Below are 16,304 nucleotides of genomic sequence, written 5' to 3' on the forward strand. Positions count from 1 at the left end.
CGACTAAATGATGCCGCGTAAATTATGCGCATGTGAAGGCCAAGTGGGACAGGCCCTTTATTCAGGAAGCTGGTGAATCTTCAGAAAGGTCTGTGCTAGAGAACAATGGGTGACACAGGGGTAGAGTTGCTGCCTCGCAGCGGCAGAGACACCGGTTCTATCCCGACTACGGGCGCTCGTCTGTACGTTCTCCCTGTGTCTGCGTGGGTTTGTTCTTGTTGCTCCGGTTTCATCCCACACTCCGATGATGTACAGATTTGTAGGTTAATTGGCTTTGATAAAATTGTATATGGTCCCAACCTGTGTGGGATGCTGATAGTGTACGGGATGATCGCTGGTCGGGGCAGACTCGGTGGGCCGGCGAGCCTGTTTCTCACTGTATTTCAAAAGAACTCTGTAAAATCATTCACTATATGTATAAGGCAATGACCAAGAACATGATAAGATTATAAGACAAAGGAACAGAATACGTTTATTCAGCCCATCGAGTCTACTCCACCATTTGATCAAGGTTAATATATTTTTCCCTCTCAACCACATTCTCTTGCCTTGTGACGTCTTTACTAACCAAGAAACCACCAACCTCTGCTCTAAAAATACCCAATGACTTGGCGTTCACAGCCATCTTTGGCAATGAATTCCACAGATTCGCCACCCTCTGGCAAAATAAATTCCTCCTCATCTCTATTCTAAAGGGCCTGTCCCACTTACGCGATTTTTTTCGGCGACTTGCCAGCACCCATCATAGTCGCAGAAGGTTGCCGAAAATTTTCAACATGTCGTGGGGTGATGGTGATGAATAGTCGCCCAGAGTGGCACCTTTCTCTGGTCATCGCTGGATTTTCAACATGTTGAAAATTTTCGGCAACTGACGGGTGCCGGCAAGTCGCTGAAAAAATTGCGCAAGTGTGACAGGCCCTTAAAGGTACGTTGTTTGAGTCCGAGACTCTGCCCTCTGGTCCTAGACCCTATCAATACTAGAAACACCTCCTCCACATCCACCCTATCTAGGCCTTTCATGATTTAAAAATAATTCTGGCGTGCAGAAAAAGATATACCAGGATGTTGCTATGACTCGAGGACTGAGCTACAGAGAGAGGATGAGCAGGCTAGTACTTTATTTCATGGAGCGCAGGAGGCCAAGGGGCGATTTTATGGAAGTGAATAAAATCACGGAAAATAGATAGGTAGATGGACATAGCTTTTTCTCCCCCAGGGTAGGGGATGTAAGAAATAGAGGACATAGGTTTAAAGCGAGAAAGAAAACATTTAAGTGGGCCAAAGGACCTGTTTCCATGCAATATGCCTCTATTAAGTACAGCAGGGGATACGGTGTGAGGAAGACATGATTTATCGAATGGAGAAGGAAGCTTTCAGGCTGCGTACGGCATTTGAAATCAATACCACAGAGAAAAGGAGAATGGCTTGGAAATTGTCAACCCTGTGATAACTGATATATGTGATAATGTCAGTGGAAACTGGGAAATGTGAAATCATTATTTTGCATCAGTATTCTTATTACTGGATAATAACATGTCTAATATCCCACGGAATCAGCTATGAATGTGTTATGTGGATGGGGTCCAGGGGGAGTAATGTAACAAATGCAAGGAATCAAATATTAGCATTAACAACTTACATATCATCCCTCCTCCCAAATTGCCTCCACCCCAGGGTTCTCCAGGATGTGGGTGAGGGCACTCGCAGGTACCCCACGATTTTTCAAAGTTTTCTTGATTTGGGAACTGTTCATTTCAAGAGTAAAATTGCACATGCCAAAATGTTATTTGAGAAAGGTGAGAGAGGGGAACAAGGGAATTGCAGGCCAGATGGCCTGACATCTGTTGTTGAGAAATGATTAGAGTGTGATAATTAAAGGTAAAGTGGCTGAACACCTTCAACACTTACACTTGTCTACGGACAGCCAGTGTAGATACGTAAAGGGCAAGTCAAATCTGACGATGCTAACTGAAGTCTTCAAGGAGGTGACAGGAGTCGTGGACAGCGGATTGAATAAATATGCCACTTAATAACCTACAGACACTCCCCGACATACATAAGGGCTACATCCCGCGGACCCTTGCGTAAGTCAGATGTTACGTAAATCCAAAATGGAAGTGCCACTGCTCACACATAAATTTACTATTTGACGTGGAGACCATGTGGGAACTCCAGCATGGAGACCATGTGGGAGCTCCAGCATGGAGATTAGTTGGGAGCTCCGACATGGAGACTATGGGGGAGTTCTGATGTGTGGATCAGGTGGGAGCTCCAGCATGGAGACCAGGTGGGAGCTCTGACATGGAGACCTGATGGAAGCTCCGACACGGAGACCACGGGTGAGCCCCGACTCGGAGACCACGGGGGAGCTCTGACACAGAGGCCACGGGGGAGCTCAGTCGTGGAGAGCAAGATGGAAGCTCCGACATGGAGACCATGGTGGTAGCTCCATCACGGAGACCAGGTCGGGGCATAAAGAATTGCATGCATAAGTATGAGTTTATGTAAAATCCTATTACACAATCCTATTACATAATCTAAGAGTAAACCTAGCATCTAAGAGTAAACCTAGCAATTATAGACCTGTTAGTTTGACGTCAGTGGTGGGCAAATTAATGGAAAGGATACTTAGAGATAATATATATAAACATCTGGATAAACAGGGTCTGATTAGGAACAATCAACATGGATTTGTGCCTGGAAGGTCATGTTTGACTAATCTTCTTGAATTTTTTGAAGAGGTTACTCGGGAAATTGATGAGGGCAAAGCAGTGGATGTTGTATATATGGACTTCAGTAAGGCCTTTGACAAGGTTCCTCATGGAAGGTTGGTTAAGAAGGTTCAATGGTTGGGTATTAATGGTGGAGTAGCAAGATGGATTCAACAGTGGCTGAATGGGAGATGCCAGAGAGTAATGGTGGATGGTTGTTTGTTAGGTTTGACGCCAGTGACTAGTGGGGTGCCACAGGGATCTGTGTTGGGTCCACTGTTGTTTGTCATGTACATCAATGATCTGGATGATGGTGTGGTAAATTGGATTAGTAAGTATGCAGATGATACTAAGGTAGGTGGGGTTGTGGATAATGAAGTAGATTTTCAAAGTCTACAGAGAGATTTATGCCAGTTGGAAGAGTGGGCTGAAAGATGGCAGATGGAGTTTAATGCTGATAAGTGTGAGGTGCTACATCTTGGCAGGACAAATCAAAATAGGACGTACATGGTAAATGGTAGGGAATTGAAGAATGCAGGTGAACAGAGGGATCTGGGAATAACTGTGCACTGTTCCCTGAAAGTGGAATCTCATGTAGATAGGGTGGTAAAGAAAGCTTTTGGTGTGCTGGCCTTTATAAATCAGAGCATTGAGTATAGAAGTTGGGATGTAATGTTAAAATTGTACAAGGCATTGGTGAGGCCAATTCTGGAGTATGGGGTACAATTTTGGTCGCCTAATTATAGGAAGGATGTCAACAAAATAGAGAGAGTACAGAGGAGATTTACTAGAATGTTGCCTGGGTTTCAGCAACTAAGTTACAGAGAAAGGTTGAACAAGTTAGGGCTTTATTCTTTGGAGCGCAGAAGGTTAAGGGGGGACTTGATAGAGGTCTTTAAAATGATGAGAGGGATAGACAGAGTTGACGTGGATAAGCTTTTCCCACTGAGAGTAGGGAAGTTTCAAACAAGGGGACATGACTTGAGAATTAAGGGACAGAAGTTTAGGGGTAACATGAGGGGGAACTTCTTTACTCAGAGAGTGGTGGCTGTGTGGAATGAGCTTCCAGGGAAGGTGGTGGAGGCAGGTTTGTATTTATCATTTAAAAATAAATTGGATAGTTATATGGACGGGAAAGGAATGGAGGGTTATGGTCTGAGCGCAGGTATATGGGACTAGGGGAGAATACGTGTTCGGCACGGACTAGAAGGGTCGAGATGGCCTGTTTCCGTGCTGTAATTGTTATATGGTTATATGGTTATATAAAGTCCTCCACTGTCAGAATGAGGCCCAATGCAAATTGGAGGAACAGCACCTCATATTTTGCTTGGGCAGCTTACAAACCAGTGTAATGAATATTACATTTTTTAACCAAGTAACCCTTGCTTTCCCTCGCTCTATAACCTCCCCCATCCAAACTCTCTGAATAGTTGATTGATTAAATGTCACTGTTTGTATGCCTTGTTGTCACCTTCCCCTCAGCAAACAATGATCCATTCTACATTTTCCATAATCGTGGTCCCCTTTGATCTGTCGTTTTCACACCTTACCATTCCATATCTCTATGTCTCCCTCTCCCCTGATTCTCAGTCTGAAAACGGTCTCTATCCAGAGATGTGGCCAGTCCTGCTCTATCTTCTACTCCATCCCTCTAGAGATGCAGCCTGTCCCGCTGAGTTACTCCAGCATTTTGTGTCTATCATTGGTGTAAACCAGCATCTGCAGTTCCTTCCTACACAAACCTAGAAACAATCTTTGGAATATGGGAGCAAAGCAGAGCACCCAGAGAGAACCCACGTGGTGACAGAGAGAACATGCAAACTCTGTGCAGACAGCACGCATAGTCATGATCAAACCCAGGTTTCTGGTGCTGAAAGGCCACAACACTACTGCTGTGCCACCGTGCCGTCCCTGCTGAGAAATGGTGCAAATATTAGAAAGAGCATTGGAGCTACTCGTAGCCAGAAGCAACTTTATTGACATATAAAATCAATTAAAGAATTGACAGTAGGCCTGCACAAAATTGTGACTAAATCAAAGTTTTTTTAGGGAAGCAAATGGGAGAGTTTCCATTTTTTATGATTATTTATTGATCGTATTACATTTATAGGAAATCAATTGATATGTTGAACAATAGGTTATGAATCAAGGTTTGGTACAACTTAAGAGATGCGGCCAGAACCATTGAGTTACTCCAGCATTTTGTATCTATCTTCTATTTGTATCTATTTGTATGGTGTAAACCAGCATCTGCAGTTCCTTCCTGCATATGAATTTGTTATTAGCATCGAGTTAGTAAAGGGGCTGTGCCACTGCGACGACCTAATCCGTGAGATCAGAAGAGTTTGCCCTCGACTCATACTCGCAGCATGATCTAAGGAGATACATACTGAAAAATGACCGAGAGTAAAAAAAGATCGCCATGGAAAAAATCAATATATTTTTTACTCATAGGTTTAGTCGAGGTAGGTCGTAGTAAGTCGGCATGTTATTCGTAGGTAATCAAGGGTAGTCAAAGGTAATCGAAGGTAGTCGTAGATAGTCTTCATCATAGTCGAAGGGAGGTCGAAGGGAGATCGAAGGAGGTCGTCTTCACTCTCCACTATTCGGTGTCCAATTTTCCCAAAGCTAGTCGCAGCTAGTCTTCAACATAGTCGAAGGAGGTCGAAGTCGGTCTTCTACATAGTCGAAGGAGGTCTTCAACATGACACTCTTTCAAACTCTCCTAAACTCTTCTAAACTCACAAATTAGGTCGCCGCAGTGGGACAGCCCCTTTAAGCATTTGGGCATTAAATCCAGAGTGGGGTGGGAGATTGCAACCTTCACATAGTTCACCCTGTTTCGACAAATGCAATCAACCCGATGTGCACAAATAAATAGATGTAGTGTTTTTCATGCCTCTTAATCTACAACTTTAGGCTGTGCACGCCATACGCAAGAAGAAGATTAAACCCAGAATGAAAAAAAGAATAAAGTAAAAAGTACTTACTGCACCACGGGTTGGCGGCTACAGTGGTTTATGTCCTCCAAACCGTAAAGATTTGGCAAGCGAAAATAAAACAACAGGTAGATTAAGAGAGGCCCAGTGTATTCTGTTAGAAAGACCTAAAAGAGAGAAGGAATATTTTCCAGTTTTACTGATGTGGTCTTAGAAGCCCGCGGTCTCCGGTTAGAAGAGGCTGATTCGGGAGCTTCATGCCGCGGAGTGTTGCAATCCATCCCGACGCCAGGTTTCGATCATCCCGACGAGAGGGCCTGGTCGACGGACCGTCAGCAGCGGTGAACTGCTGAGGGTTCAAGGCCCTGACCACGGGTGAACAAAGAGGAAGATGACTGAACTTTATTGCCTTCCATCACAGTGAGGAATGTTGATTCCACTGTGATGGATGTTTATGGTTTATTTATAATTTTTAATTTTATTTTATGTGTGTAATTTGTTCTTTTCACTTACTATGGCTCTAAGGAAACTCAAATTTCATTGTACCTTAGTTGGTTAAGTGACAATAAATGCAAACTTGAACTTGAACTTGAAAAGATTGACTTGAATAAATAACTTTATCAAATATCCCATTTCCAGACAAGAAATTATGAAGACCAGCCAATCCACACTCAGGAGTCATAGAATCATAGAATCATAGAGTGATACAGTGTGGAAACAGGCCCTTTGACCCAACTTGCCCACACCGGCCAACAATACCCAGCTACACTAGTCCCACCTGCCCACGTTTTGTCCATACCCCTCCAATCTGACCTATCCATGCACCTGTCTAACTGTTTCTTAAACAGGCCCTTCGACCCAACTTGCCCACAACGTGTCCCAGCGTCAACTACTTCCTCTGGCAGATGTTCCATACACCCACCACCCTTTGTGTGAAAAAGTTACACCTCTGATTCCTATTAAATTATTACCCCTTCACCTTAAACCTATGTCCTCTGGTCCTCGAGTCATCTACATTGGGCAAGAGACTGTGCATCTACCCAATCTATCCCTCTCGTTATTTTATACAGAAGCATTGCGTGCAGTTCCAGTCACCACACTATAGGAAGGAAGTGGCTGGAGAGGGTGCAAAAGAGGTTCACTAGAATGATAGACATTAAAAGCTGGAGTAAAGCGGGTCCGGCAGCATTTCTAGAGAAAAGGATTAGGTGACGTTTGTGTCGAGACCCTTCTTCAGACTTTAACTATATTTGTGGGAGTCAGTAGATTTCTAATAGAGATCAGTCAATAGTCTATCTCCTGTGATGGAGATGGTGAGATCAAGAAAGGGGCACGAGGTGCCGGTTCAAGAGAATTTGAGTGCAGGATCGAAATTGGTGGGGAAGTTGATGAAGTCTATGAGTTCTGCATGGATGCAGGAGGTAGCACCGATGCAGTCGTCAATGTAGCGGAGGTAGTGTTCAGGGATAGGACCAGTGTGCGCCTGGAACAGTGATTGTTCGACGTACCCTACAAAGAGGCAGGCATAGCTGGGGCCCATGCGGGTGCCCATAGCTACGCCTTGGACTTGAAGAAAGTGGGAGGAGTCGAGGGAGAAGTTATTAAGAGAGAGGACTAGCTCCGCTAGGTGGAGTAGAGTTAGTAGATGGAAATTGGAGGGAAACTAGGATGATGCCTGAATTGGATGACTTTAATTATGTGGAGATCCATAGAATTATTGGATATGCTGGACTTGTTTTTTTCTGGAGCTGAGGGTTGAATTGATAGATATATGCAAGATTATGAGAGGCGTAGATAGGGTAGGTAGGTGGTCAAAATATAGAAACAAGCAATTGATGATGCTTGTTTACAAAAGACACAGAATGCAAGAGTAACTCAGTGGGTCAGGCAGAGTCCCAGGAGAACAAAGATTGGTGAATTCTGCGGGTCAGGACCTCGTCTGAAGAAGGGTCCCAACCTGAAGTTGGGACCCATGCATGTTCTCCCGAGATGCTGCCTGACCCGCTATTTTACTCCAGCACTCTATGTCCTCTTAGAGAATCACAATCTTTTTCTCCTGCTAATGTGTTTTAAGGTGAGAGGGAGGAGTGTTAAAAAGGATCTGAGGAATGGTTTTAACCCACAGCACAGTTGCCGGTGGTGGAGTGAGATACAATCACCATGTTCAAGAAGCATTTAGACAGACATTAAATAAGCAAGTCACAGTCGGATATGGTGCCAGTGAGGGAAATTGGATTCATGCAGATGAGCAAAAGGGCAGCATAAATATGGTGGGCTAAAAGGGCCCTGTTTTGCGGTGTACAACTTTGTGACTCTTAAACTGTGGACTAAGTGATCCAATGAGGATATATGAATCATTCTCCAAAGTGTAGCATCATGCTTGATGGTATCTGAGATTAACACCTTAAGTGTCATATGTATCGAGGAACAGTGAAAAGCATTACTGTCCGATCAAATTATTTAATACTATAACATAAATACAATCGAGCCAAATTTGAGTACAATAGGTAAAGCAAAGGGTAAAGGGCCTGTCCCACTGTACGAGGTAATTCAAGAGTTCTCCCGAGTTTTCCCGTGATTCGAACTCGGAGAATGTCCGTAACGGGTCCGCAGGAGTTCGTGGATGTCTCGTAGCGGCTCGTAATGCTAACAATAGGTACTCGGGACATCCGGTAAACTCGTGGCGTTTTTTCAACACTGCAAAAAAATACTCATGATGAAAAAAATAGTTACATTTTACTCATACGAGCCGCTACGAGGCAGGGGAAAACTCGGGAGAACTCTTGAATTACCTCGTACAGTGGGACAGGCCCTTTAGATACAAAGTGCAGAATATAGTTCACACCAGCACTCTGGTTCCAGAGACAAGTCCAATGCTCGCAATGGGGTAAAGATGAATCGGACACTACGCCAGCTTTAGGAAGGACCATTCAGAAGCTTGATAATATCGGGGAAGACTTGGCTGATACTGGGGGTCGGGCCCATTCTTTGGTTTGAAGAAGGATACCGACTCAAAACATCACTTAATCACGTTTTCTAGAGATGCCGCCTGACCTGCTTAGTTTAGTTTAGAGATACAGCACGGAAACAGCCATCCTGCCCACCCAGTCTGCACTGACCATCGAACCCCACACATGAATACTATCTACACCAAGGACAATTATTACATTTTCACTAAGCCAAGTAACCTACAAACTGGTATGTCTTTGGAATGTGGGTGGAAACCAAAGTACTTGGAGAAAACCCTTGGAGGTCATGTACAAACTCTGTACAGAGAAGCACCTGTAGTCAGGATCAAAACAGGGTCTCTGGTGCTGTAAGGGTTGTAAGGCAGCAACTCTACCGCTGTGCCACCATGCCGCCCCAAGTTACTCCAGCAGTTTGTGAAAACCAGCATCTGCAGAGCCTTGTTTCTGTAAATCTATAGATCCCAGTGAGACCACACCCAGAATATTATTCAGAGACCTAGTTCCCTGTGTGAGGAAGGATATACTTGCCACCAATGGAGTGGACTGAAGGTTAGAGTGATAGAGTCATAGAGTGATACAGTGTGGAAACAGGCTCTTCAGCACAACTTGCCCACACGGGCCAACATGTCCCAGGACACTAGTAGTCTGTGTTTGGTCCACATCCCTCCAAACCTGTCCTTTCCATGTACCTGTCTAACTGTTTGTTAAATATTGTGATAGTCCCTGCCTCAACAACCTCCTCTGGCACACTGTACATCCACCACCCTTTGTGTGAAAAAGTTACCTCTCAGATTCCTATTAAATCTTTTTGCCTTCACCTTAAACCTATGTCCTCTGGTTCTCGATTCACCTACTCTGGGCAAGAGACGCTGGTTCTCGATTCACCTACTTGGGCAAACGTCTACCCTATCTATTCCTCTCATGATCTTATACACCTCTATAAGGTGTATAAGATCATGAGAGATCACTCCTCATCCTCCTGTGCTCCAGGGAATAGAGTCCCTGCCTACTCAACCTCACTCTATAGCTCAGACATTCTAGTCCTGGCAACATCCTCGTAAACCTTCTCTGTACCCTTTCCAGCTTGACAACATCTTCCAATAACATGGTGCCCAGAAATGAACACAATACTCTAAATTTGGCCTCACCAACGTATTATACAACTGCAACATGACCTCCCATCTTCTACACTCAGGTTAAACAGATTTATTTATTGGAAGGGGGTATTGTCCTTTGAGGAGAAAATAAGCATGTGGAGGTTTCTACTCTTTAGAGTTTTGAAGATCTCAATGAAAATTTCAAAACTTTTGTATGCTTGATGGGGAGACAATGGGTGATGTTTTCCTTGACCGCGGTGTCTACATGATCTCAGTGTTGTCCATTGAAGACTGAGAGGAGAAGAAATGTCTTCACCCAGAGAGTCAATCTTCGAAATGAACAACCCAATAAGAGGTTGAACGAAGATAGACACAAAATGCTGGAGTAACTCAGCGGGACAGGCGGCATCTCTGGAGAGAAGGAATGGGTGACGCTTCGGGTAGAGACTCGTCAAGAAAGGAATCACGCGTATTCAGCCGTGAAAGTGACCAAGGGTTATAGGGTCTGTGGAAGAAAGTAACGCCATGGTAAAAGATAATTCACGTAGACACAAGAGGCCAAATGAATAATTTCTGATCCTGCATGGATGTGCACACAAATTAAGTCTTGCAGAGGATGAACATTAGGTTTTAAATCTATACCAAAGCATCTCTAAACTAAACTAAACTAAACATGGCTCTCCATGGTGTTTTACCAATTCATAGTCATACAGCATAGAAACAAGCCCATGGGGCCTACTTACCCATGCTGACCAAGATGTCCCATATAGACTAGTCCCACCTGTCTGTATTTGGCCCAATCCACCTAAACCTTTCCTATCCATGTACCTGTCCAAATGGCTTTTAAATGTGGTTATAGTACCTGCCCCAACTACCTCCTCTGGCAGCTCGTTCCATATACCCAACAGTTACCTATTAGTTTCCTCTTAAATCCTTCCCACAGTGTCTCAGTGGTGGAGTTGCTGCCTTACAGTGCCAGAGACCCAGGTTTGATCCTGACCACAGGTGCTGCCTGCATGGAGTTTGTACATTCTTCCATAACCACGAGTATTCTCTGGGTGCACCGGTTTCCTCTCACATCCCAAAGACGCGCAGGTTTGCAGGTTAATTTGCCACTGTAAATTATCCCTAGTGTGTAGGATCGAATAGTGCACTGACAATCGTTGGTCGGCATGAACCTGGTGGGCCGAAGCGCCTGGTTCCACGCTGTATCTCTAAATTAAACTAAGGTACGTACTCTGGTCCTCGATTCCCCTAACCATTATTTCAAACATTTCCTTTGAAACATTATTTTCTTGGGTAAGATTAAATTACTGCCCCCAGGTCACTTCTAACCTATTAGTTGAAATAGTTGTAATAAGCCTACAAACTCCGTACAGCCAGCACCCGTAGTCAGGATCGAACCCAGGTCTCTGATGCTGCAACTCTTCCGCTGCGCCACCGTGCCGCTCTGAGTTCCTCGCATCATTCATGCTACTGATCAATTCGATGCTTACTTACTGAGTAATTGCTCGCAGTATTTCAATGACATTCAACTTAAAAGTTACAATAGTTACAATTTAATGATAGTGTACAAAACAACAATGCAGCTGGTGATGTTGCTGCCTTCACAGCGCCAGAGACCCAGGTTCGATCTGACCTCAAGTGCTGTCTGTGTAGAGTTTGCACGTTCTACCCGTGTCTTTGTGGGTTTCCTTCGGGTGTTCCGGTTTCCTCCCACCTCCCAAAGGCGGGCGAGTTTCTAGCCTCTGTGAAATTGCACCTAATGCATAGTCAGTGGGTGAGAAAGTGGGATAACATAGTACTAGTATGAACGGCGATCAATTAATGGAAGGAACCGCAGATGCTGGTTTAAACTGAAGATAGACACAAAAAGCTGGATTAACTGAGCGAGCAGCATCTCAAGAGAGAAGGAATGGGTGACGATTCAGGTCGAGACCCTGCTTCTGACCGAAAGTCACAGGAAAGGGAAACGAGAGATATAGACGATGATGTAGAGAGATTAAGAACAATGAATGAAAGATATGCAAAAAAGTGAAGACAATTAAGGAAACAGGCCATTGGTAGCTGTTGGGTGAAAACGAGAAGCTGGTGCGACTTGGGTGGAGGAGGCATAGAGAGAGAGAGTGAGAGAGAGAGAGGGAATCCCGGGGCTGCCTGAAGTGAGATAAATCAATATCATACCACTGGGATGTAAGCTGTTCAAGCGAAATATGAGATGCTGTTCCTCCAATTTGCGTTTAGCCTCACTCTGATGGAGTCATCAGGCTGAAGGGTCTGTTTCCATGCTGTGTCTCTAAATTAAACTGTAATTTTAAAAAACTAAGGCCTGAAGTATGTTTTTAACTCTCATACTTTTAACTTTAAATGATGGAGGATTTGGTTGACATCTCTCCTTCTCCTCTCTTCTCCTTTAAAGAGAACATTGACAGACAATCACTGGAAAATGGCATTTGTTCAATCAATGAGCTGCTAATTGGCTATTGGTTTTAAAATGTTAACGAAATGGTGAAGTAGTCAATGCAAACACATTACAGATTTCTCCCTGTAACTCATTAAGCATGTGACAACTTGTGCAAAATGTCCAATTATTGTTGACAAATTAGCAAAATCCAAGGCAAAACAAAAAACTGTTCTAGGAACTCAGTTGGTCAGGCAGCATCAGTGCAGGGAATGGCAGATGTTATTTCGGGAGAGGAGCCTTCTTCAGAATGTGTAACACGGAACTGCAGATGCTGCTTTAAGGCGAAGATAGACACATAAAGTTGGAGTAACTCAGCGGTACAGGCAGCATCTCTGAAGAGAAGGAATGGGTGACATTTCGGGTCAGGACAATTCTTCAGACTGAAGAAGGGTCTCTACCCGAAACGTCACCCATTCCTTCTCTCCAGAGGTGCTGCATATCCCGCTGAGTTACTCTAGGTTTTTGTGTCTGCCTTCTTCAGAATAAACCAAATCCAAAACCATCTGCCCATTTCTTCCACAGATGCTGCCTAACCCATTGAGTTCCTCCAGCACATTTTTTTGCTCAAGATTTGAGCATCTGCAGTCTGGTGTGTTAAGTTTAGTTTAGTTTATTATTGTCACATGTACTGAGGTACAGTGATAAATATTTGTTTGCGTCCTATCCACTCAAATAAAGGACAATACATGAATACAATCAAGCTATCCACTGTGCAAGATAAAGGATAAAGGGCACAACATTTAACGCAAGATATAACATGTTTTTAGTTTCAGAGATACAGCTTGGAAACAGGCCCTTCATCCCACCGAGGCAGTGCCAACCAGTAATCACCCGTACACTAGTTCCATTCTTCACAGTAGGGACACCTTACAGAGACAAGTTAACCTACAAACCTGCACGTTTTTGGCATGTGGGAGGAAACCGGAGCACCCGGAGATAACTCATGAGTGCAAACTCCATACAGACAGCACCCCTAGTCAGGATCGAACCCAGCTCTCTGGTGTTGTAAGGCAGCAACTCTACTGCTGCGCCACCGTGCCGCCCTAAATATGCCCCCCATATCCAAGGTATTGGTCTTCAGATCAAACGTGAGGTGGAGTTGGTGGTAAGGTTAGTGAGGCAAATATCAGATAGAAACTGAGTAAATGTGGAGCTCCTACTCCACTCCTCAGCTGGGAATGACAGATACCGCAGCAGGGTTAGCACATGACAGAACATGCAATAAATTCACGCCCTGTCAAGTTATTTACTGTAGTTCCCTTGACTGACCACCCGCACCAGGAGGACATGGTCAGATATAATTGTCAGATGAAATACATGAACCAACAATATTTGTTCCTATATTTCAACAATATTTGCAGAAACTGAAGTTTAGCTTAGTTTAGTTTAGAGATACAGCGCGGAAACAGGCCCTTCGGCCCACCGAGTCCGCACCGACCAGTGACCCCCGCACATTATCACTATCCTACACACTAGGGACAATTTACATTTATTCAAAGCCAATTAACCTTCAAACCTGTACGTGTGGGAGGAAACCGAAGATCTCGAAGAAAACCCACTCAGGTCTTGGTGAGAACGTACAAACTCTGTGCAGGCAGCGCCCGTAGTCGTGGTCAAACGCAGGTTTCTGGCTCTGAAAGCATTGTAATGCAGCAACTCTCCCGCTGCGCCACAATACAATACAATACAATACAATACAATACAATACAAGTGAATAAAGTGCAAGTGAAATGAATTTGCCAGCAGCGGTACAATGAGAAAGAACACACAAAAACACAATAAAAATTTAACACAAACACCCACCACAGCATTCATCACTGTGGTGGAAGGCACAAAAATTGGTCAGTCCTCCTCCATTTTCCCCCGTGGTTGGGACGTCAACCCTCCGCAGCCGTCGTTTGGGCGTCCAGATGTGCAGACAAGGTAAGAAGTCCAGGTAAGTCCTGAATCGGTGCCTCCCCACCGGAGACCGCGGTTTCAAGTTGGTGTAGGCCGCAGGCCGGCGGTCGGAGATTTAAAGGCCGCGCCGCAGCCAGAAGCACCGCAGACTGCAGGACCGGCAGTCTGGAGCTCCTCTCTAGGGATCCCTGGCAAGGGATCCCGCTCCTGATAGTAAGTAAGTCCCCGCCGCGCCCGCGGTAAAAGTAGGCCACGGGCCGGTAGTTGGAGCTCTTCTTCCCCGCATCAGGCTGCCGGCTGCCACGGGCCAGAGAAATGGAGCGCTCCCCTCCGGCTCGCCCCGGCGAGGGCTCGCCCGCTCCATGGCAAGAGTCCGCGCTGCGCCCGCCGCTGAAGCCCCAGGCGCGTCTCCGGGAAAGGCAGTGTATTAAATAGTTATGGATATTAATTCAGATTTAAATCTCTTAATATATATTTATTGATTTGCTTCTTAGCTGGCAATGAATCTGAATCTACCATCAGCTAGTAACTACCTGATTCCCAAATTATTTCCAAGTTTACAAAACTAACCAGATGTCAGAATGCCAGATGGTTGGAAAGATCCGTGTTAAGAAGACCAAGAGATATTACCTAAAGATCAAAGTCAAAGTATCCTTTACTGTCATTCAGACCTTTCAGTCTGACGAAATTACGAACCCTGCAGCCATAACACAGAATAAAATAACAAAACATACAATGAACACAGATTTAACATCCACCACAGTGAGTCCGCCAGGCACCTCCTCACTGCGATGGAAGGCAAAAGCCTTCGAGTCCTTGTCTCTTCCCTCCTTGTCCTCCCTCTGCGTTGAGGCGATCCAGGCTTCCTCTGTTGTGACACCGCCGGGTGACGGTAAGTCCCGCGGCCAAATCCAAGCACCGCGAATGGGCCGGTTCAAAGTCCGCGGCCCGGGGCGGCAGAAGCTGCCACCCTCCAGTTCAGTGGACGAAGCTGTTGTTGCGGGAGCTCCAGAGAACCAGTCACCAAACTGGGACCTGCGAGCACCCGACGTTGTCGTCCACTGGGTCCACGGCCGAGCCGCTGAGGCTCCGAAATTGGGTCGCCGCCGCCGCAACACCACCACAGCCCCGAAGTCGGCCAGCTGGTAAGTCCTGGCTCTGCCTCCGGAGCCTCGAGGTCGGTCCCAGTTGGAGGCCGCCAGCTCCACCATTAGGCCTCAGCACAGACGGAGATGGGGAATATGACAAGTAAAGGTCGCATCCCCCCCAAAGGAAGAGGCTGAAAACAAGTTACTCCCACCCCCCCACACATACACAACTAAAATAAACTGAATAAACTAAAACAACAGGACAAAAGAAAACAAAAAAACGGACTGCAGACAAACGGACTGCAGGCGAGCCGCAGCTGCAGGGCAGCACTGCCACTTCCGATCTCCCACCACTGAAGATAGACACAAAACTCGGTAACAAAACTCAGATACAAGAATCAGTAAATGCCCCTGTCCCACTTAGGAAACCTGAACCGAAACCTCTGGAGACTTTGCACCCCACCCAAGGTTTGCATGTGGTTGCCTGGAGGTTGCAGGTGGTTGCCGGAGGTTGCAGGTAGTGGAAGCAGGTAGGGAGACTGACAAAAACCTCAGGGAACCGCACGGAAACCTTGGGTGGGGCGCAAAGTCTCCAGAGGTTTCCGTTCAGGTTTCCGTTCAGGTTTCCGTTCAGGTTTCCTAAGTGGGACAGGGGCATAACTCTGTCAGAAGAAGTGTCTCGACCCAAAGTATCATCTATTCTATTTCTCCAAGGATGCTACCTGTTCCGCTGGGTTACTCAAGCATTTTGTGCCTATCTTCGGTGTAAACCAGCATCTGCAGTTCCTTCCAATACCTGAAGAATGAAGATAGACACAATATGTTTATTAGGTCAGGCAGTATCTCTGGAGAAAATGGAAAAGTGACTTTTTGACCTTCAAAAAGTATTTTTCTGAAGAGCAGACAGTTAGTGGCAGGACCATTCACCGCACTGATGTTAGTCAATTTGATATAGACACAAGGAACTGCAAATGCTGGTTTACAAAAATAGACAGAAAGTGCTGGAGTAATTCCAACCATCTTGCAATCAATCTCCCTCCACCCTTTACCTCTGTATCCACCTATCACTTTCCAGGCTTTGTCCCTTCCCCACCTCTCTTCCAGTTTTCTCCCCCCTATTACACTAAGTCTGAAGAT

General features: G+C 45.3%; 1 protein-coding gene across 2 annotated transcripts in view; it reads right to left on the reverse strand.

The window, feature by feature from the left end:
- tecrl (trans-2,3-enoyl-CoA reductase like) overlaps positions 1–16,304 on the reverse strand; it is a 126,649-nt gene that overhangs the window by 34,659 nt on the left and 75,686 nt on the right. For both annotated transcript variants that reach the window (XM_033018415.1, XM_033018416.1), the window contains exon 5: positions 5,702–5,817. In XM_033018415.1, coding sequence (XP_032874306.1) covers positions 5,702–5,817 — 116 coding nt within the window. The remainder of the gene's footprint in view (positions 1–5,701; positions 5,818–16,304) is intronic.

Source organism: Amblyraja radiata, chromosome 3 (assembly GCF_010909765.2).
Source record: "Amblyraja radiata isolate CabotCenter1 chromosome 3, sAmbRad1.1.pri, whole genome shotgun sequence".
NCBI lineage: Eukaryota > Metazoa > Chordata > Chondrichthyes > Rajiformes > Rajidae > Amblyraja > Amblyraja radiata.